The sequence below is a fragment of the Colius striatus genome, chromosome 22, assembly GCF_028858725.1.
Source record: "Colius striatus isolate bColStr4 chromosome 22, bColStr4.1.hap1, whole genome shotgun sequence".
Taxonomy (NCBI): domain Eukaryota; kingdom Metazoa; phylum Chordata; class Aves; order Coliiformes; family Coliidae; genus Colius; species Colius striatus.
In genome coordinates this window covers 5428786-5451130 of record NC_084780.1, presented here as the reverse complement: position 1 = coordinate 5451130, position 22345 = coordinate 5428786, and the positions used below count along the sequence as shown (strand labels likewise).

The following is a 22345-nucleotide window of genomic DNA, read 5'->3' as shown; positions in this document are numbered from 1 at the left end:
TGCAGAGCTCTCATGTCTAACAGATATGAGCTGGCATTAGGAGGGGATGCATCACTCCTGTTTTACCCCTGGAGACACTCACATCAGCTTCATGTGTGCTGGGACTCTGCCCCTGCATTGCAGGTTAGACACAGCAGGGTGGCAGAGCTTGCGGTCTTGTCACCAGCCCTGTGCTCCTCTCCTGCAGATTGCCAGCACTGATCATCATTAGACTCTGTGAATTCATTTCCTCAAACCCATACACATCGTGCAGGCAACTGCAGAAGAGACAACAGCCCCTGGTGTGAGGAGATACACCCTGCCATAGCAGGACCTGCCACGTGCCCTGGTCTGCAAAGGGAATCCAGCAACAAAGTCTGTCATGGACCTCATCAGGGATACATGAGACAAAGTCCACCCAAGACAACCTCATTCCATATTTTGCATGTGGTTTTGTCCCCTATCTTGCAATTCCCTGATAAGTATTCCCTAGACATAAGTCGTTTGAGCCTGGAGTCCTGGAAGGCACAAGGGAAGATCAATTTGGGGAGACTCTCTGGGTTGATGTTCTGTGTAAACACCTACAGGGCAAAGGCAAGACAGTGCTGTAGAGTAATTCCCAAGCAGGGACACTGGTAAAGGAGAAGACTATGTAAGACTAGAAGGGGGCCAAGAGAGATCATAATGTAATTACCATGCCTGGGCCCAGAGGATGGGAATTACAAGGTAATTGGGCAGCAGCTCATTGCTGTGTAAATGCATGGTTATTTCTGTTCTGTAAACCACAATCCAGGTTACATGGTAATTACTTTGAGGTCCATTAAGTGTAATTATACAGTAATCTCCAGGAGCCAGTAATTACCCTCATGTTCCAAAGTATCTACCACTTAAAACTCAGCGAGTTTCATGCAGGTAGGAAGCGGTCGGATGGTTTTGGGACTGCAGTGTCTTGGCCTGTGGGACAGCCAGGACAGGGCTCAGTGTTAGTTTCAGCTGGAACTGCCTTTCAAAGTAGAGCTTTGGCCATGACAGAGTTGCAGTGCTGCATGTCCAAAGCCCATCCAGTCTCCATGGGCTCCCTCCAGTCAACAGCAGGATTGGTACCTTCAGAGGGCTGTTCCTCCCAGGATGCTGGCAGTGCCCCATAGCTCAAGTAAATCCTTTTCCAGAGGTGCCAACCCACCCTTGGAGAACAAACACAATCCATGATGTTTCATGCAGGCTCAGATGCCTCTTCTGCTTGCCAAGTTGGGGCAGGCAAACTCTACACTTGTCATTATGAGCAGCCCATTTTACTTCACGTTATACTGCAAATTAACATTCAGCAGTGTCACTGCCTCTTGCACATCACTTGAATCACAGTTTCCAATGTTGGGTTCACCTCAACCATCAGAAGACCACCTAGGCCTTCCCATAGCCCACTCTTCCCACTGGTCCCAGTCACAGCATGTCCCAGTGGCAGGAAAACCCAGTGTCCCCGGGACAAGCACCAAGTGAATGGTCCCCTGATGCCCTCAGCACCACAGGGCAAGGAGGCTCACACAACTGAAGCTGCTCTTGTGTCTCTTGTCCTTCATAACATCCCATTTTGATCTGGAAAGGCAGGAAAAGTTACTCACAGCCAAAGCCCCTGGGGATGTGTTCCTGGGAGAGGGGGACGAGGCACTCTGGGAATGGGAAGCACAGCACAGTCCAGCACCAGGCACGGTGCTTAATCAGGAGAGCAGCTTGGACTGTCTCTCTCCTGACAATGCTCCTAGCAGGGAATATTCCTGCTGCAGGAATGTGTGAGATTTTGTTTCCAGGCAGTGGCTGGATCACCATGGTAGGAAAAACCCATGTCCCATGCTTAACAACCAAGTTTCCATGCCTTCAAAGCACAGATGCACTGGTTGAGTTCCTACAGTAGTGTTAATGAATGTTTTTCCCTTCTCTGTGTTTCAGGGACCTAAACTACAACGAGCTGCTGGAGTTCCCTGGGGCTATCAGGACGTTGGGCCGACTGCAGGAGCTGTGAGATTTTCTGTTTCTTCCTTTTCAAAACCATTCCCTGACAGACAGTGACCAATAAAGCCTGGGGTGTGCTCTGGCTTGAGGAAAACACTCCATCCAAGCCACATTTTGTCTTTCCCAGTCCTCTCTGCCACGCACAGAAAAGCAGTTTGTTCCCTCCATTTCCATCAGCTCTAATCCCCACCATCAGCCTCTGCACCACAGCTGATGGAGTGGAGCTGGAGATCCCCTTCAGGCTTGGAACAGGTTCCTCCTGCAGCTCTTGGTTCTTCTCTGGCATCTGAGGGACTCAAAGTCCATCCAATCTCCAGCTACTATTTATTGCTTGGGACCATAACCATGGAGTTATCTGTGTTATTGTGAGGCCATGCCACCTCCTCTGAGATGCAGAAACTGTCTGATCTCCTTTAGGACTAATTTATAGCAGGAAATCACAGAAGTTTATGACCATTTTCATTGCTAGCTCTCTCTGTCCTCTAACTGCCCAGCCTGGGAGCCACTCAAAATGGGAAACCACCCCACTCAACACCCACAAAGGCAGAGTCCTCAGGGTGATGTTGAGTTGATGTGTGTCCACAGGAACTCTATCACACTGGTGATATTTTGGGGTGGGACAAAAGCAGCTGCTTTGGTGCTTCTGGGAGGCCTGGAGTAAAAAATCTGACACTACTTTCTTCTTTTACTAAAAGAATTCTCTTAAGATGTCTCTGATCAGGCCAGATATCATAATTACTCTGACATGCAAGATGAGAGTAAGATCCTTAATTCACTTTGAGATGGCTTTTCAAATGCCTGTCACTAAGTAAGAGGCTAAACCTGAAGTCTTTGTATTCTTGGTGGGTTCTGTGGAGTGACATGTGGAGCACCAGCTACACACAGAGAAAATCCAACAGAACGAGGCTTTTGTCCTGACAAAGGACAAACTCTGTTCACTTTTTGATGCTGCAGGAGGAACAGAGCCTACAGCTCCTATTTGATGTGTATTCTGAAGGCTCTGTGCCTTTAAAAGTCTTGAGCAAAGAAGGTGTCTCCAAGCCCTTCTCATCCACTAATATCAAGGTATTTGTTTCTCCCAACAGTGGTTTTCATAACAACAACATCAAAGCTATTCCAGAGAACGCATTTGTTGGGAATCCCCTCCTCCAAACCATGTAAGAAAATTAAACAGCGCTTCCTAAACCCTTCCATCCCCTGGAAAGGGGCTTTTCCTGATGTCTGGTTGGGATTTCTGACCACAATTAGGCATTTGTTGTATATGGGCCAGCACAAGCTGAAATTGGCTCCTCCTCAGCTACCTCTCAGGTGGGTTTGCCATGGGCTCTCCTCTCCCTGCAGCTGCTCAAGTACAGGCTGATAACAGGGAAGGAACAGTACACATATGGGTGGTCTGCATGGAAACCTTGCTGTGCATCACATGATTTTCTAAGCCCTGGTTATTATCTGCCTGTGTTTATTCCTTGTGTTTAGAAAAGCTGCTCCCCAGCTCCAGCAGCAGCTGTATGTGTCAGGGAGCTGGGACACCAGATCACTGTGTACCTACCCCACACCCATGGCCAGGAAGTTCTGCAGATAAATACACCCAGTTGTCAGCTCATTTCCCCTCTGACACAGACACAGGTAGAGATTTTTGGACAGTTCTTCACTGAACCACACTGATACTGGCAATCGTGGCAAGTGACAAAAGCTCTGCTCAGCCAGGCTGAGACTGATAGAGATCCCAACACCTGGAAAGCCATGGAGGCATGGTGTGAAAACAGTCAGTGCTCCAGTCAAAACAAACCAGCTGCATCCCCATCTTCCTTGGGGAAGTGATGTGGAGGTAGGACACATCCAGAATACTCATGTGCCCATTGGATCTGCCCACCTAAAGTCTTTCACAGTTGGTGGGGGGAAAGAGCTTTGTGTAGGAGGTAACTCAACTCCTCCTAAAGCTAGTTGGATCCTAGGAGAGGTCACTTCTCTCTGCTGACTGTGACAAGTAGGAAAGATGCTGGTGGTGTGGAGAGGTAAGATGAGGTGCAAGACATCAAGTGCAAGGTGTTTCCCAGCAGGATGACAGCACTATAGCAGGCTTGAAGGAGGGCTTTGCATCTTTCTAGCCTGCAGGATCCTAAAGGGGCCTTTCAGAGAAGCAGGAGACCTCATTTATATCAATGTTCAGCCAAAATGGACTAGTGGGAGAGCCTGGGATTTTCTGGAAAACAAGGGCTCCTTGCAGGATAGCCAGCACCTCCTACATAGCTCACTATTTGTTGCTCCAAGGCTCTTGACCTGTAATAGCATCTTGTCTTTGTGTCCAGCAAAATCTGACCAGTTCCTGCTTTCCTTTGCAGCCATTTTTATGACAATCCCATCCAGTTTGTTGGACAGTCTGCTTTCCAGTACTTGCCAAAGCTCCACACTCTGTAAGTTCACCAAGCACATCCTCAGAGAGGTAACACTTCCAAGCTCCAAGCCCTGTGAGCTGGACACCTTAGTGGCCTTTTCCCTTCCTCTTTTCTAGAGCCCTTGTGCCAATAGAAGACCATGATCTGGCCAGCCTCAAAGGCAGGGAGCCAAGGAGTAGACACTGCAGATGTTTTCTGCTGAGGAAGAATAATCCTGGGAAAGGCATTTTGGAGGAAGCAATTCTTTCCTCCTGCCCACCCAGCTGACAGACACTGCAGTCTCCTCAGGTCTCCCCAGCACCAGCCCACACCACACTCACACATGCCACATTTGCTGTGTGCTGCTCAAGCAAGCCCTGTGCTGCAGTGTTTGGGCACAAGCAAGCCCTGTGCTGCTGTGTAGTTGCCCAAACACAAGGCCACTGAAGGCATCTGCCTTCCCTCATCAGATGGATAAGCAGAGGAACACGTGTCTCGTCACACCGACACCGTGGCACAAACCATCCCACAGGGCAGCCAGTGTGACGGTGTTTCCTTCACACATGTGGCCCCAAGTGTGTCCCAGGGCCACTCCATGTTACCATCTGGACCAGAATGGCTGCTCTCTGGCTGGCTGTGCCTTCAGCTAACCTGGTGTGCAATAAATACTGAGGCAAAGGCAGCCTCAGAAGCTTTATGAGCCTCTCCAAGCCTTTTGCTGCAGGGACACACATTTACTCACATAAACCAAATCCTTCCTTAGCTCCAAATGCACAGCCCCTGGGAGGCTCAGGTGGGATGCCCTCCTTACACTGCCCATGGTGAATGGCTGGCATTTTTTGTTTCATCTGGGTAGAGGTCATACCAAGAGTGTTGGGGGCTGAGGGAAGGCCTGAGCTTGCCAAGCCTCCACACAGACAAGCCCAGCTCTGGCTCACAGTGTCTCCATTGCCTGAGACATCTGACTCAGATGACAGTGGAATATTGATGATATGGGCACCTTTGGATCTGGGCCTCTCATCACCCCATTTGGGTGTGAGGAAGCCAATTTGCCACCACAGCTGATGGGTCTGGGACTTTGGGTAGCTGCACTTGCTTCAGGGTTCTGTGTCCACCTCACTTCACTCTCATTTCTCTGCAGGTCACTCAATGGTGCAACAGACATCAGAGAGTTCCCAAACCTTAAAGGCACCACCAGCCTAGAAGTTTTGTGAGTGGCAACTCTCTCGCTTTCACCCTGCTCTTTGTGCTCTTCCTCCTTCAAGGCAGTCAAGGCTGTTTCAGTGAGGACAGTTTTTGGTTGTCTTCAGCTCTTCCTCTCCTTGGTCACTCACCTCTCTGCTTCGTTTCACTGTGACTCCTGAAAGCAGCTTTCCTCTCTGTGAGTTGCTCTCTCAGTACTTTGTGTCTGCTCCAATCTTTCTTTGTTTTATTTCCTCCTTCCCTTCTGCAGCTGGGAAGGAACAAGCCTTTGGGTGCAGTGCTTCAGCGTGCTCTGCTGACACCCAATGTCTCTGCCCATCCTGGGGCCAGGACTGGTAGTGCAGTGCAGGAAATACCTGCTGTGTTTGCCACACATCTGCCACCCAGGCTGGGGGCTCCTGGAACTTGTCTGGTCCCATCCTCACACCACCAGACCCAGGAGAGCAGGAGGCTGGAGAACACGCTGCCTCTGGTCTCCTCTCTAGGGCATTGGTCCAGACACTGTGCCCAAACCAGGAGCACAACTGAGGACTCCAGCCCAGGAGTGTGACCTGGCCATGCCTTGCCCCAGGGCCCCAGAAACACGCCCCATACCCAGGTTCCTGAGGCGTTCATGGCTCCAGGCAGATCACCAGCCCGCTGGTGGGATGGCAGAGCATGCCACAGAGGGCTCTGCCCCCTGCCCTTGGTATGGCCAAGGACAGCAGTGAACTCAATACTCAGCAGCATCCCAGCACCTTTACCAGGCCCAGCAGCAGTGCCCATTTCCAAGTCAGCTGTTGTTTCTCTCCAGGCATTGCATTATCCCAGGGACACCATCTCTCCTGTCACCACCTGGCAACAGCAGCTGGGGCTGTGGGTCAGTCTGCCTGCTGCCTCTCAGTAACTCCATTTCTTCTCTCTCCTCCACTCCTCTAGGACCTTAACCCGGGCAGGCATCTGTTTACTCCCCAGGGGGATGTGCCAGCAGCTGCCCAGCCTCCGAGTCCTGTGAGTAATGTGTGTTCCTCTCTCGTGCCTGATCTTCAGCATAAAGTGCCATCAGAAGCCAGGATTTCTTCCTGTCTAGCTCATGGAGGAGAGCAGCTATGAAGGATCATCCTGTGGTCCTTGCTCCCTTTTTCCTTCCTCCTTCTCCCTGCCATGGAAAACTGGTGGAGAGGAGCTTGACCAAAAAAAAAACCCCAAATAATTCAAATGTTTTAGCAGCAGCTTATTGGCAGAAAGATGGAAACTGAGTCTGGAAAGTCAGCGGAGAGGCCACATACAAAACTGTACCCTGGGGCAAATTTCCTTGAACAGCCACAAATCCAGCCTCATTGGTGGGAAGAAAAGCTGAATTAACTCATTACTCCTTACCCAGCCCATTTCAGCACATCTGCAGCTTTTGTGAGCTCCCCCAGCCACAACAGCAGGACAGGAGCTCTGGCACAAACCCCTCTCTCTTTGCCCACAGAAAAGCAAGGCTGTGGCAGCAGCATTTAGCATTGATGCATATTACAGCTGACTTGGGGCTAGGGAGGAAAAGTCCTCTGTAGAAGCAGCTCTGTCAGTCCACAGCTTGCACTGGACAAAGTTGGGCTGGGGCTGGGTGAGTGGGTAAATCATGGAGCAGTCCTTGCCTTGCACAAAGACACTCAGAGCAAGCATCAGGTGTGTGCAGAGCAGAGATCCCCCTCACCTGGGGTTGCTGCTCTCTACAGCTGTGCAAAATGGAATCAGGTCATCCCCATCTCTGACAGGATCTACTTTCCAAGGGAGGGCTCAGGGGCACTGGCTTTTGATCTCTTAATGTTCCTGTGCTGATCTTTCCCCTGCAGAGAACTGTCACACAACCAAATTGAAGATTTGCCCAGTTTCCACCGGTGTCAGCGGCTGGAGGAGCTGTGAGTAGAGATACCTTCACCTGCACCTTGCTCAGGGGGAAAAGGGCCAATTCAGGGATAAAGGCAGCTCCCAAACACAAGGCTTGGCTTTTATCAAGCACTAGGAAAGCTGAGCATTATAACTCACTATCTGCTCTGCAAGTGGACCAGAGCCCCACTCTTTACTTTGCTTCATTCATTCAGGTCTTTTCAGAGGTCCCAGCTACTGCAAACAGAAGTAACAGCACTGAATTTTACTTCACTAACTCAAGTCCCAGCATGAGCTAATCAAGAATGGGGTTTATCTCTACCATATGAAGTCTTCTGCCCAAGCCATGGGCACAAAGCAGCTCTCCATGCTGCTCATGGTTAGCCTCTCTGTAGAGAAGATTGATGCTTTGCTCGTTGTAGCACTTGAACCAGCTCTGTTCTGGGCTCTGAAAGGCACCTCTGTTGCTCTGAGATAGTTACTCACATTCAGTTCAAAGTGTCTGGAAATTTAACAGCAGTCCAGTGGCTCCAAGCTCTCCTCTTTTGCTCTGGACCAAGCAGTTTGCAGGCCCAGAGTGGGTAAGCAGCGTGGTTTGAAGATAATGGGGCACCTTTGTAACTGCTGCACACAAACAACACTTTACTGTGCCATGATGGCATCAACAGGAGAGGCTGGCTGAGCCCTGGGGCTGCCACAGCAGAGAATGGCTTTGAGCTGTTCTGTTGCTTATCCTGTTTGCCCCTTGAAATAACAGTAGGTCACCTAAACTCAATGACAACTTCACTGTGACAGATTGAGCCTGCTGCCATGGCACAAAGATCCCTACAAAGTGTAAATACAGCCTTCAGCTATTTTCTCAAACCAGTTTCTGGTTTTCCAGTGGTCTCCAGCACAACAGGATCCATGAAATCAGAGCAGACACCTTTGTGCAGCTGCTGGCCCTGCGCTCCATGTGAGTATTGTCTGTCAAGGGGAACCGCTGGGCATTTTGCTGGGGAAGGGCAGGGACAAGCACCCAGCCAGGCAGATGTGGAGATTCCCAACTCCACTCCCTCTACCTCCCTCTGTCTGCAAGACAAACCCTGTGCCCTCTGTCAGAAACCACCCATACATAGACCCAGACATATTTGTCTCCAAAGAGCTGCAGTGAGACAGGATTTGCTGCCCAACAAGGGGCTACAGATCTCCCATTTGTTCACATCAAATTCCTTCACCAGCAGCTTCCCTGCCCTGCTCTGCACCCCTCTCACTGGTATGTCCTTGCCTTGCAGAGACCTGAGCTGGAATTACATCCAGTTTATTCACCCTGAAGCCTTTGTGACCCTGCACTCACTCACCAAGCTGTAAGTTGCAGTGATATTTCTTTCACAGTGGGCCATGGACAGGAGGTGCCTGAGGAGCTCAGCCTCACTCCCTGAGCTACCAGGACACCCAGCAGTCAGGCAGCAGCAGGATACTGTGCTGGGGTGCACAGTACTGACATGTGCAGACCAAATCCCAGGCTTTCCTGTCAATATCAAAGGGATGGTGGAAGTACAGAAGGGGCCATCTTCAAGATGCTCTCACCCTGAGCACTTAACCCTCTGCCTTCTGATGTTTTGATACCTGTCCTAGATGCTTTATGAAAGATCAGCATGGCAGACTGTTTCAGCAAGAGTCATTGCAGACCGTCTTTGCTGACCCTGAAGGGGTTCCCCAGTCCTCAGCCCCCTTACTAAGACTCTTAGGTATTGTATGGGGTGTGGGCTGCAGTCCTACCTGACCTATCATGGAGAAAGTGGTGGGGGAAGAGATGCATGGGGCACAGAGGGGTAGATATCACCCAGAGCACTAACCTCTGCCCCTCATTTTCCCTGGAGATTCCAGTATCAATCTGTTTATCTCCAGAAGACCCTGGTCTCCATGCAGCACTCAGCCCCACTTCAGCATCACACTTGAGGGAGCAATCAAGGCAGGCAGCACAGCTCTCCAAGCCTGTGCTTGGCTGAGACAGCACTAGCAGCAAAACCCTGAGTGCAGCCTCCCTCTCTTCCTTCCCTTCCCCAGGGACCTGACTGATAACCGGCTGGTCACGCTGCCTCTGGATGGTTTGAGTGGACTGACTCATCTGAAGCTCCAAGGCAACCCAGCTCTCTCTGAGCCCTTCACCAAAGAGAGCTTCCCCAAAATGAGGTACTGCTGGTGGTGGCTCTTTTATTTCTGGCACTCAGCAGGATACAGCCTGTATTTGCTTACAGCAATCAGCCTCCTGCTCCCCTTGTTTATCTCATGCTTTCCTCCATCCTTTTAGGCCAATAGGTTGAGGAATCTTCATCTGCTGCTAACGTGCCTCATCTTTTAAAGTCTTCTAGGAGAGCAGTGATGTGCTCCCGGGCCCTCCACCCCCACCCAGACACACACACAAGTGGAAAGCGTGGAGAGGGCCCAGCTCAGGGCTCCTCTCAATGGAAAACATTCCCAGAAGCCAGTCCTAGCTAATGACATCCAGCTTTCCTTCAGTAAACTCTGTTTGTGTGGCCGTGTCTTGTCTGCTCTGGATTAATGAGGAGCCTGGAGGGGTCAAACCAAGCACGACGAGGCTGCCGAAGGCCCCGAGCACGGTGACGCACTCGCTGCACGCTCTGGCTCTCTCGGTTCTCCCTCTGTGGTGGGTCAGCAGAGTGGCACCTGCCCTCAGGCTGAGGGGCCCATGGTACAGATGACTCAGGTTCCCCCAAGGTGAAGCTGTCCCTTGCTTGGGTCTCTCAGGTACTTCCCATGGAGCTCCCACTCATCCAAGTCCCCAAGGCTGGAGCTTCTTAAATTTAGACACTCAGTGCTTGGGCCACAGGTCACTGCACCAGCATGGGGCTTAATGGTTCAGGTCCAGTGAAAGGTGTGGAGCTCTCACAGCCTGGGTCCACTTCAGCACTGATGCCTGCAGGGCTTTCTCTTCCAACTTTTATTGACTCATCATAGCTGGGATCTGCTGTGTGGCTGGTTTCCAAACGGCAGCGGATCCCAGAAGGTTCTGGAGGGCTTTCTACACCCAAGATGGCAGTCCCTTGTGCAGACCAGGTCAAGTTCAGCACTTCCAGGGGGGCTCCTCCCCTAAACTAATTCCATCGATATCTGTGGAGCTGGTTTGGATTTGTACCAGAAAGACTGAGTCTATGGGAGTGGTTCATTGAAACACATACAGGCAACAGGCCTATTAACATTCCCTAAATCTTGGGGTACTGCTATTAAATAACTTTATTCTTGGGACATATGCCTGGAGGAATCATCTGAGAGCAGTTCTTAGCCATCCTGGAAGGATCTGTACCTTCCTACCACCTTTCAGTGATGGGATTTAATTTGGAGCTTATAACAGGAAGCAAGTTTGTACACAGCTTTCCACAGCCTCCCAGGGCTTGGCCAGAAATGTTTGCGAACTTAAAACAAAAGCATATTTTTGAAATATTGAGTTTCACTCTATTTACTGATGTTGTCAGAAGGCCTTAATTGTCTGGAAAACCTGAAGTCCCTTTGCCTTCATCTGCACTCTTCCTGATTTGCAGCAAAGCAGCAAGAGTTTGCTGTCTCTGAAGAAAATGCAGCTGCTGACTGATAGCTTGGTATTTCATTCAGATGATGTTCAGCTGCTGCTTAATTAACACATGCTATAATTAACAACTAACAATTCTACTTTCTAGTAGAAATCAGATATATTCAAATAACTTGCTACACCTGAGAGACCTGAGACTGGAGTTTGGAGGTGCTTCTCTGAGCCTCAGTGACAAAAGGAAGGATGCCCAGCAAAAAACAAATGGCCTTGGGGTAAAAACTGACGAGTGCACTTTCACATGGCATATTGCCAGAGGGCATGGGAAAGGCAGGCTGATTCAGTCTAGGGAGAACTGCAGAAAGGCTTTTAGGACTTACCCATGAACTTTAGTGCAGTTTCCAAACCTGGTGTTTGACAATGTCCTATTGACAGAGCGAGTCTTAAGTGCCAAAAGTGGGGCAGTGCAAAGGCACTGGGGTGATGGATCTGCACTCTCTCCTACACAGAGTCCTTCACCAACATCTGGCTCTGATGTAACCAGCACCTGACAGACTGGTTGTTGTCACACGTGGAAATAAAGCAAGAAGTGCAAGGCGGTGGAAAGTCAGGTCATGGAGGTGATGCACATTCTGCTTTCTCCCTTGGCAGGGTCCTTGAGGTACCATATGCCTACCAGTGCTGTGCCTATGGAAGCTGCAGCAGCTTCTTCAAGATGTCCAACCAATGGGAGGCAGAAGACATGAGCCCTGAGGAGGAGGATCCCCACAAGAGGACCATGGAATTGTTTCCAGGTCATGCTGATAATCACTGTAAGTAAACTGGGCTGAATTGTGACAAATCTGTGGGCAGGGCCATGCTGTGAGCTGGGATGTGATCCTGCATTTGCCAGCCAGGGAGTTACAACCCCTCAGGGAAGGCAGATTGGCCCTACTCCAGCTCCAGTGGCCCACTGCTGTGAATAGATTCCACTTAATGTCACCTCACTGAAGGAAGAGCTGATCTGGTACATCCAAACCTTCACAATCTAACAGAAAGATGTGGCAGACCTCAACCACACAGACACGTTTGCTAATCTGGCTTTGCTGACTCTAGAGGGAGGATACCCAGGCCATGGGAAGGGGCTGAGGCTAGATGGGACAGCTTCTGGGCTTGGTCATTAGCCTTCTGGGCCATACAGAGCCTTTGGCAGGGCTTTGTTGCTATAACATAGAGAGAGGGACTCAAAGAACTGGAATGTGCAGCCTTCTGGAGGCAAAGAGACCTATGTCTGCACTGCTTTTGTGCTGACACTACAGCAAAGGTCAGCGTTAGGTATGAACAAAAGGACATTTGGGGAATACGAGATGCTCAGCACGGGGATGAGCCTGTGCAGGGCAGAAGTGGCTCCACAGTTCAAGGTGAGCAGTGCTTTCAAGAGTTCATTTGTTCTGTGCTCCAAAGTGCACTTCTGCACAGGTTTTCATGAAATCTGTTGCACAAGGCCTGTAGAGGAGTGAGCAGAGCAGAGCACACCCCCTGCACCCACAGACTCAGCACAACAGCAGCTCCAGGCAGAAAGCTGGTGTGATGCAGCTGGTGTGATTGTCAGGGAACCTCAGAACACTCTGAAGAAATGCATGAGCCCCTTTGCTCCCTCTGTAACTGATGGAGAGTAGAAATAACATTTCAGGACACAGCTTGGATGGTGTATTTGTTTATATGTTTGTGTAAATATAGAGGCCACACACACTTCCAAGGTCTGAAACTCCCTGTAGGAAAAACCACGTGGTGCTGCACGTCGTAGGAGATGGGGAGAACTGAGTCCCTGCACAGCACTTGCTGTGCCCATTCCCAAAGGCACCTGCAACAGCCCTAATCAGGGGCTCTGAAGAATCTCCTCGTGCATCCTAAGCAGGCAGGACTAGATCTGGAGACAGATACTGACCCAGAGCAGTTGGATTCTCTGTGTTACAGCAGTGGTGGGAGGCAGAGTGACCCAGACACTTTATGACACAGCTGGCAAGTAAGTCACAAGCCCTGCACCCACAAGCAGCCCTGCTCCTTCCATCTGCCCTGCCCCTATCCTTCACAGACTAAGAATAAGCTTTAGCAAAGTAAAAAGTCCAGCCAGAGGCTAACAAGTGTGATTGCAACCAGCTTGATGTGGCTCCTGGAAGCATGGTAGACTTGGTGGTTACACTGGGCAGCCAGTACAGAGGAGCCATATGTTCTGGTCATTGCTGCAGGAATTTCTCCTGGGCTGGGTCAGTTTTTCCACCATTAATGCAGCCCTTACTTTACCAGCCCATGTGCATACAGTTGGTGCCCAGAAAATCAGAGCATCTGTGAAAAGATCTGGTTTGTGGCCAGGGCCCATAGTGCTGCTTACAGACCTGCTCTTGCTGGGCACCAAAGCATCTCAAAGGATACCCTCTCCTGGTCCTGTCAGCAGCCCAACACCCATCAGAGGCTCCCAGGCTCTCAAACCAGCCTCAGCCTCCTGGATATGTGTGTTCATGAGACATGAGAGGGGAATGTTCACTGATCCTAAGAAGTACCAGATGACACTATTAGCAGCTCATAAAGACCCACATTTTCAGATGTTAAAGCACTGGGTTTGTCTTGAAATATCAAACCACAGAGGTGTAAATGCACAAGAACATCCTTCCTTACAGTGCAGCTTTTGCAGATGACTCTGCTACCACAATCTCCTGTTGATGATGAGGGTACAGCCAACTGGGAACCATTTTCCATGGAAAGGGCACTACTAGCAAAGCTGCTGTTTTCTCCATAAAGCCTCAGAAAGTGGAGACACCTTAACAACATTCAAACCAATAAGGGCTACTTCAAAAACAATGCAGTCTGCCTTTCTAGAACACAACAAGCATTTTCTTCACAGCTTCCAGGCTGGGAAACCTGATTTCCAGCAGAGAGGTGCATTTTCTGCTTTGAATCCAGCTGCACTGGCCAAGGACTGCTGTGCAATTCCCAGTGAGCTCAGTAATCCAGGCAAAACAAAAGGCTGCTCCTTCACTTCATGCAAACGTTTAACCTGTGCTTAGAACAGCCTTTGTGCATTCTGGCCCTTTGAGAGCAAAGGGATGGGGGCAGATTAGACTGTCACATTGGCAGGGAAGCACAGAAAGTAAGTCTCTGCATTGATTTGATGATTGTGACTGCACATCACAGCCTCTGCACTGTGGATGGAAAAGACACTGGAGATTTATAAGACTATAAAATAGGAGGAAATATTTTCCTATCCCACTGTGAGTGTTTTCTTGCCAGACTCCAAAGCATCAGTCATATTTCAACTCTTATAAAGACAGATTTTAAAAATGGCTTTCTTTTTTTCCCCCAAAGCTCTCTGAAGCTGAGACACAATGCTTGTCAGGAGGCACTAATAGCACATCATTTGTCACCATTCTCTAATCAACCAATCCCAGTCAAAGACAGGCAGGGAGCAGAACTCGTGAGAGGCACCACTTCTAAACAGATTAGGCAACTAAATCCCACCTAGATTAGCCACATCTTCAGTACTGCTGACACTTGCCTTCCTGGCCAGGCCCTGAGCTGCAAAGCACACACCTGGGCACCAGCATCAGCCCATATCATCCAAGGGGGAGCTCCCTGACTACCAGGCTGCGGCAAGCAAAAAACCCACATCTTTTCCCCTTCCTCCCACCCACAGAAAACCCTCCCAAGATCTCCCCTGGGAGCAGAAGGCCGTGCTGCTGCCATGGGTAGGGAGTGATGTGGCAGGGCACCAGCCGCCCTCACTGCATCCCAGTGCTGTGAAGCAGCAGTAGCTTGAGAAGAGGAACAAGGAACAAAGCAAAGCAAAAAAGCCTGTCTTGGATTAAATTAAAAAGGTACCATTCAGCTTGGTGATGACTTACACCTACAGGCCATGGAAAACACAGCTGAGGTCTCAGCCCCATTCTCTTCAAGCAGCTGCTGCTTCAGCCAGGGCATCTCTGCCTGAGCTGAGCCAGGCTCAGGGAGCAGCAGCCAGCAGGAGGGAGATGCTGTCCCACAGGCTGGTCACACAAACCCCACGGATTCCAAGCCTGCAGGCACAGGCAGTCAGTCTGCCTTTAACCAAATCCAGGACTGAGAGCCTCCAGGGTTAAAACCAAGAAATCATAGGACATAAAATAAAGTAACAAATGTTTTGCTTCTGAGCCATTCAGTGGTGGTGACTGCTGACGAAGGATTCGTGCTGCAAGTACAGGCTCTCTTTGAACAACGCTCCAAAGTCCTCACTGAGGAACTAATGTTGGACCAGGCCTGTTCAGAGAGCTTCCATTTAGAAGATGCATTTGAAGGCTTTGTTTTCTGTAACCACATGGGCTGGAGTATTTCTTTTCAGAAAGCCAGGCGGCGGGGTCTGCAGTCACAGAGCTCTGGGATCTGAGGCTCTTACACTTCAAGTGTTGGGAGTAACCTAAAAACAGAGAAGTTGGCCACACTGCAACTCACCAATGTTTACAAGACCTTCTCCCTCCAGAGCACTGACTGCAGGGGACACATTGGACACCAGCAGCTACTCTGAACTTGTGGGCTAGGAGCTGGCTCAGGTCTGTCTTGAGGACAGGCAGTGGGAGAAGCTGCTGACCCAGCTAGCCCTGATGGCCCTGCTTGTCCTTCTCTGAGCACCATTTCTCATTGTTTTCTCCCCAGATGACTTAGATGCAGATGACCTCCAGCTGGACCTCGAGGAATCAAAGCTGCACCCGACTATTCAGTGCACGCCAAGCCCCGGTGAGCAGCCAGGGAAACCCTCTGAACGCAGCTGGGATCCCTTGAACTCCTCTAAATCCCCAGGATCTCACGACCTTTCCTGCAGTGTCTCAGGCGTGCAGATCAGAAGCCTGAATGGTCAGGTTTTGGCCAAACAGGACAAGTGAGGAGCTCCCTTCTCCCAGGCTTTTGAGGACAGGACAAGGTCATGGTATCCCTGAGCAGGAGTCCCAGGCTTCATCAGCCTCTCCATTCACCAACCTGCCCCCAGTCAGACTCTGGCTCTCGAGAAGTTCCTGTTCCCTTGCAAGACTTAAGACTTTACTTTGTCCCAGCCAGCCCAGAATATTGCATCATGAGACCTTGATCTCCTGATCATAAGGGGAGGATATCTCAGTGTTTCCTGAGAAAGGGCAGGAAGGGAGGTGCTGGATTGCACCCAGCCACTTTTCCCCCAAGAACATGCCAGAGAGCACAGTCTGGCTGGGACAGAAGGAAGCTCCTGTCTGATTTTGTCCCCATTCACAGCTCAGTGGTGTCCCACACAAGAACAGCTGGAGGCTGAGAGGCCTGGCTCTGTTCAGGCAGCTGTGGCACACTGGCAGGGATGGAGTTTTCACCAGTTTGAGTTTGCTGCCAAAGAGACAGGAAGGAACAACATTTTAGCAGGGGGCATGCCCTGCTGCCTGGGTACAGGGTGCTGGCTCTCAGGAAAGCTGGTCAAAGACCTCCACACCTTTTGGGCTGAACAACATCTCTCTGTTTCCTCACACTCCTTTTGCTCTCTACTGCTTAGACCTTGGCCCATCCTGTTTCTAGTTTTGCTGAGCCCCTGAGCCCCTCACTGTAACACCCAAATGCCTCCCAAAGGCACTGTCTCACTGCAGTGACTCTGTCCTCCCTCTCTTCTATTTCCCTTGGCAAACAGCATCCACCAGTCCCTTTTTTACCCCTCCACGACCTTTCCTTAGCACTCCTCCTTCCCCCCCATGTCCATCCTCCACCATTCTTTCTTTTGAAATCCTCCCACATTCTCCTTGCCCAGGCCCTTTTGTTCCTTCCCTGCCACCCCAGCTCCCTCCCTCTCTTCCTCCTCGCCTGCTGTCTCTCCCTCCTGCTCTAACACTTCATCTCATCTTGGCTGTCACCCCTGTGCAGGGGTCATTCATGCACAAACAATAAGACACCACTCAGCCAAGATCTTGAGTATAAAAGGGCAGAGGTTGGCAATGTCAGAGCAGAACCATCACTCTTCTATCTCTCACACATCTCCACACCTCTAACTTCAAGATCCCACGGGGATCTGATGGCAGAATGGTCCTGGCTGGCACCAGGAGTGCTAGTGGGTCTGGATTCCCACAGCAGTGTGGGAATGAACTCCTTTGGACAAAGGCCTGCATGGAGCTCAGGCTCTGCCCCATTGCACAGGATAAGGCAGGTGAGAAATGAGAGCAAAAAGGCTTCACCATGCAGGTCATGAGGTGGCAATGCCAGGCCTCAGCCTTTTTACATTGTAGGAGCTCTGAGAAGTTTGCCATTTCTCACATCTCACACGTGACCTCTCCCTGCACCTCATTTCTGCTCTAGACAAGATCTGAGAGGATGCCCTGGTCAGTGTGAGGACAGGAGCGCAGAGACAGAGCCAAGAGGCAGCTGCAGAAAAGGACAGACAATGTTGTGTGCTCCTTTCCAGCCCTCAGCATTCCAGAGGCTGGCAGGGCCAGGGGAGGACTGGGGCTTGGCCACTGCCCCGAGAGCAAAGTGCCACGATCTGGGGATAACTCTGGGGTTTCTTTTCTTCCAGGTCCCTTCAAGCCTTGCGATCATTTGTTTGAGAGCTGGATCATCCGCCTGGGAGTCTGGGTCATCGTCCTGGTCTCGGTGCTCTGCAATGGGCTGGTCATTCTGGCCGTCTTTGCCTCTCCCAGCTACCTCTCTCCCATCAAGTTCATCGTCGGCTCCATAGCTGGAGCCAACATGCTGACAGGCGTTTACTGCAGCATGTTGGCGCTCGTGGACGCGCTGACCTACGGCCAGTTCGCCAGGCACGGCGCCCGCTGGGAGACGGGCACAGGCTGCAGGGTCACCGGCTTCCTCTCGGTGTTTGCCTCCGAGGCTGCCGTCTTCCTGCTGGCGTTGGCTGCCGTGCAGTGCAGCGTTTCCGTCTCCTGTGTGCGAGGCTACGGGAAGTCACCCTCCTTAGGCAAGGTTAAGGCTGCTGCCTTTTGCTGCCTGTTGCTGTCCTCCGTGGCTGCCGTCCTGCCTCTCTTCTCCGTTGGGGAATACGGAGCATCCCCTCTCTGCCTCCCATATCCCATCCCAGAGGGGAAACCCGCCACCCTGGGCTTCACTGTGGCCTTGGTGATGACAAACATGCTCTGCTTCCTGACTATTACAGGCACCTACATCCGACTCTACTGCAACCTGATGAAGGGGGAGTTCAGTGCTGTCTGGGACTGCGCCATGGTCAAGCATGTGGCCTGGCTGATTTTCACCAACTGCCTCCTCTACTGCCCAGTGGCCTTCCTCACCTTCTCCTCCACGCTCAACCTCTTTCTCATCACCCCAGAGGTCATCAAATCCATCCTCCTTGTGGTCTTGCCCCTGCCTGCCTGCCTGAACCCCTTGCTCTACTTGCTCTTCAACCCCCACTTCAGAGACGACCTCCGCCTGCTGAGGCAGAAAGGCCAGGACAAGGGGAGCTACCCCCAGCCCTGTGGGGCTGACAACATGGAGAAAAGCTCCTATGACTCCACTCAGGCTCTGGTGAGCTTCTCTGACATCGACCACATATTTGAGACACCTGATTCCCTGGGAGTGCACCCCATCCTTGAGAGCTACAGCTTCCCCTCCATGACACTTCTTCCCTGCCAGCAAAGGGTGGGCACGAGGGGGAAGGAGAGGGGCTTCCCTGAGCATTGTCCCTGCCTCAGTGACAATGAAGTGCTGATCACTTCAGAGAGCCGAGATCTGGCCAGCAGCAGCCTCCAGATAACCTTCCTGCCCTCCCCATCCACACCAGCCTACACATCTCATAAACCTCTGAGTAGCCACGTCGAACAGCCCCACAGCATGCACTGAGGGCCAGTCCCAGCACCGGGTGGCCAGCAAGGTGACAGCAGGCTGCTCCATGTAAAGCACCAGTACAACCCATCTACCCTCACCCCCATCATATCTGCCTGGGCAACAGGCATCGCTCTGCCAGCTGCCACATGCCTGGAAGGGCTCTGACTGAGCTCTAGATACTCAGGGCTGGCCATGGGAGGAGATAAACCCCTTGCACGAGTGTTTCTCCTGCTAGGAACTGCTTAGGAGAGCCCCACCAGCTCAGGAAATGGATCAGGGAGACCCTCCTCCTCATCATCCTGCAGCATCACAAGCTGGGAGGAGCCTGCAGCAACGCCAAACGTGTCTTCTCAAGGCAGAGATGTCCTAGCAAGCAAAAGCCATTGTGCTGTGGCAGAAACACACAGAAATGGTCGACTGCAATGATGTGGCCACCCATAGGGACCTCAGGCCTTGTCCTCCAGGGTCCTCCACAGGTCCCACAGACTGCTGGAAAGAGGCTTGTGTCTGCCTCACTCCACTGACTGGAAGAGCAGAAGAAGTGGGCTAAAAGCAGCGTATCCATGTGTGCGCCTGGGGGTTGGACTGCCTCCGTTTTGGGAGGCTCCACTTCATCCCCTGGGAGCCTTGTGGCTGGGCAGGACCTCCACTTTCAGCAAATACCAGGAGCTAGGGATGCTCAGTCTGACCCACAGCATCTAACAAGGGGTCTCTGAACCCAAAGGCAGCCAAATCCAAACACCTTCTCTGGGAAATCTGTGTGCTTTGCCTGAGGTCACTCACAGCACCAGGCCAAGGCAGCCCAGGGAACTTGACTGCTCCCTCCACTTTGGCCTGCTGCAGCACCCCAGGGCTCTCCTGGCCTGCAGTCACCCAGCTCCTGGTCAGGTGCAGTGAAAATGGGGCCTGGTTCCTTCACTGCCCCCAAATCTTACTCCTGGAAGAGGCTGTTGGTTCTTGGGTACATGTTCCCCATGCATGTGGTCATTTTGGAGGCTGCATTTCCTCTCCCCTATTTCAAGGGCAGCTCATGTAGGAGGGAACAGAAATCAGTCTTGTGGGATGATGGCATCAGGAGGACACAGGCCAATGGGAACAGTCTCAAATTTGCTCCCTGCAGCTCAGGGATCTCCCAAATCCATCCTCTCCATCACAAATCCTCCCACTGCCACCCAAGGCAGCAGGGAGCCCCACAGTCAGAGCTCAGGCCCTGGGCAAAGCTTTGGCTCTGCTGACATTACTGCAGCTGTATGTCGTTCATTCTTGTGAGATAATAAATGAGCCCCATTGCTGACCAGAGCTTGGCTTCTGTCCTCTTGTATGTGAAAAGCACCTTCTTGGTTCATCCAGTGGCTGCCTGCCTGTCTCAGCCAGGCTGGGCTGCTCTAGCTTGGATGTTGTCTGTATTGCCTGGGAGATTGCCTCATGTCCACATGAGCTGGCACCATCCTCCCCAAGCCTCTTCCTCAGAGGGAAAAGATAAACTGCCTGCCTTTATGCAGCAGAATTACACCACTAATGTCCCTCTCCAGACCCTGTGGACCAGGCCCACTTGGCTGCTGCCCATCATCTGCTGCTTGGCTCCCTGGGTTCATGAGCAGAACAAAGTCTGTTGCATAAAAGTTTAAGGACATCATATAACAGGATCTCTCATGCAAAGACAGACTTCCCAGCCAGAGCCTAGCTCTGCTTCTCTTCTCTGCACATAAGCCCTGTAGTCTTATCTCAAGGATTAAAACTTCAGAGATCAGCAGGAAATCAGAGGAACAAGATCCAAAGATGGGAACCCCAAATCTGGTGACAAAATCCAAAGCTCTGCTATGCAGTTCAGGTGGGAACCATGAAAAACATGCCCTTGAATCCTCATCCAGACTCCTGATGTCTTACAGATGCTCAAAATCAGTTCCCATGCCTGGCTCATTAAAAACACTGCGACATTTTCTTCCACTTCCTTAGGGCTGCTCATTTGCACATGACTGGGAAAGACTCATACCTAGTTTGATTTACAGAAATAAAATGATCCTTCAGAAGTGGGATTATCCATCCCCAGCATAAACCCAGATTCCCCAGCATGTATCCCAACTCCATGTGGAAATTCCTAACTATGAGACACCTCAAAATAAATCCCACTGACATTGCCCTAATGAGCATCACTACAAGTCACAAAGTAATTGCAACACACTCTTGCCTGAAATTCATGCCACACTGACAGGCATCCAGGCACCCAGACAACATTTGCCAGACAGCTGACTCCAACAGACAGAGCACATGAGGTCTCCACAAGCAGTGGGCCATTTGGGAACAGTGACACAACATCACTGGAGCAGGAGCTGAGCAGCACCCAGGACAACAAAAGCAGGATGCTGCATGGTCAGTGCAGAGGAAATTAAGTCCCCAGTTGTCCCATCTGGTAGACAGGATTCCCAAAATGTATGGATGTTATGCACACTTCCTATACACACATCAGTGTGCATGGATAGGCTGCCATGGCTGGAGAGATTGTGGTGTAGAGCCAACAGCTTCCTCTTGGGATTGCACGAGTTACAGCTCTCACCCAACCTGCCTGTGCCTTATACAGCCTCAGCCTCACTGGGCATGTCCCTCTGTGATGTTGTCACAGGTGTCTCAGGTGGTGACCACCATGGTGTGACATGTCTCATGGTACTGAACACCAAAAACCAAATGGGCCCAGCTGCAAGACTGGTAGGAGTCTGGCACACCAGCTTCCAGGGAACAAATATGCACTAATATGTAGAAGGAGCTATACTTTGGAACACTGGAACTTCAGTGTTAGGAACCAGTAAGAAACAGGAACAGAACAGTTTAAATTTCAGCATCCTATCATGATTTACCTGGTATTGTTTTCCACACAGGCTTAAGGTGTTTATTTTCCTCTGAGACAGGAGAGAGCTGTAGATGTTTTTGCATTCAGCATCCAAAGTGAGCTCTAATGTTTATGGAGAAGGACATGACAAGCTGAGGAACATGTAAAGCTTCAGTTAACAGCTGAAAGGTGCCAGTTCTGTTGTGAGAATATTAAAAGGAATCAAGTCTATGGCAAGAAGTCTTCTTCTAGGTTCTTCTGGGACTTAACAGCAAGGAACTAAGACATTTGCTCAACATGCTGAAATAATCTTCTTTGGATTTTAACTTTGATATCGACTGCACAGTGTGGCAATGGCTGGGCAAAGGCTGGGATACTCCATGCTCTTCATGTGTACCATGCAGTGAATGTTACCTGCATTGAACTACTGCTCACATCATGTAATGTCATAACTCCAGCAAGGGAAACAAGGCTGGCTTTAGTCAGGGGTATTGGTGTCCAAAACATAGAGAGGAATGGGACAGATTTTGCCCATATAAAAAAGGGGGAAAAACCAAACATGCTCCTTCATTACTCATTGCAGTTTCCATCACCCTAAAATACAAGGGCAGAAATAACAGGCTGCCAAAGTACATGCTCTGACAATGTTAAGCAATCACTCATTCATTTATGTCTATCATCACAAATGGACTGCAACAGTCAGGACAATCAGGATCCATTTTCTAATTCTTCCTTTTCAAACTGTTCTGAAATAAACAAAATATAAAACAAAACCCAGTCAGCATCTGACAT

The 22345-nt window shown here is 50.7% G+C and overlaps 1 protein-coding gene across 1 annotated transcript in view; it reads left to right on the top strand.

Moving 5' to 3' along the window:
* Positions 1-18744, top strand: part of LGR6 (leucine rich repeat containing G protein-coupled receptor 6) — a 104347-nt gene extending 85603 nt beyond the window's left edge. Inside the window, exons 7-18 of the mRNA XM_062013880.1 lie at positions 1924-1992; positions 3072-3143; positions 4326-4397; positions 5500-5568; positions 6480-6551; positions 7382-7447; positions 8299-8370; positions 8690-8761; positions 9465-9590; positions 11593-11753; positions 15604-15684; positions 17468-18744. Coding sequence (XP_061869864.1) covers positions 1924-1992; positions 3072-3143; positions 4326-4397; positions 5500-5568; positions 6480-6551; positions 7382-7447; positions 8299-8370; positions 8690-8761; positions 9465-9590; positions 11593-11753; positions 15604-15684; positions 17468-18744 — 2209 coding nt within the window. The remainder of the gene's footprint in view (positions 1-1923; positions 1993-3071; positions 3144-4325; positions 4398-5499; positions 5569-6479; positions 6552-7381; positions 7448-8298; positions 8371-8689; positions 8762-9464; positions 9591-11592; positions 11754-15603; positions 15685-17467) is intronic.
* The last annotated feature ends 3601 nt before the right edge of the window (positions 18745-22345 follow it).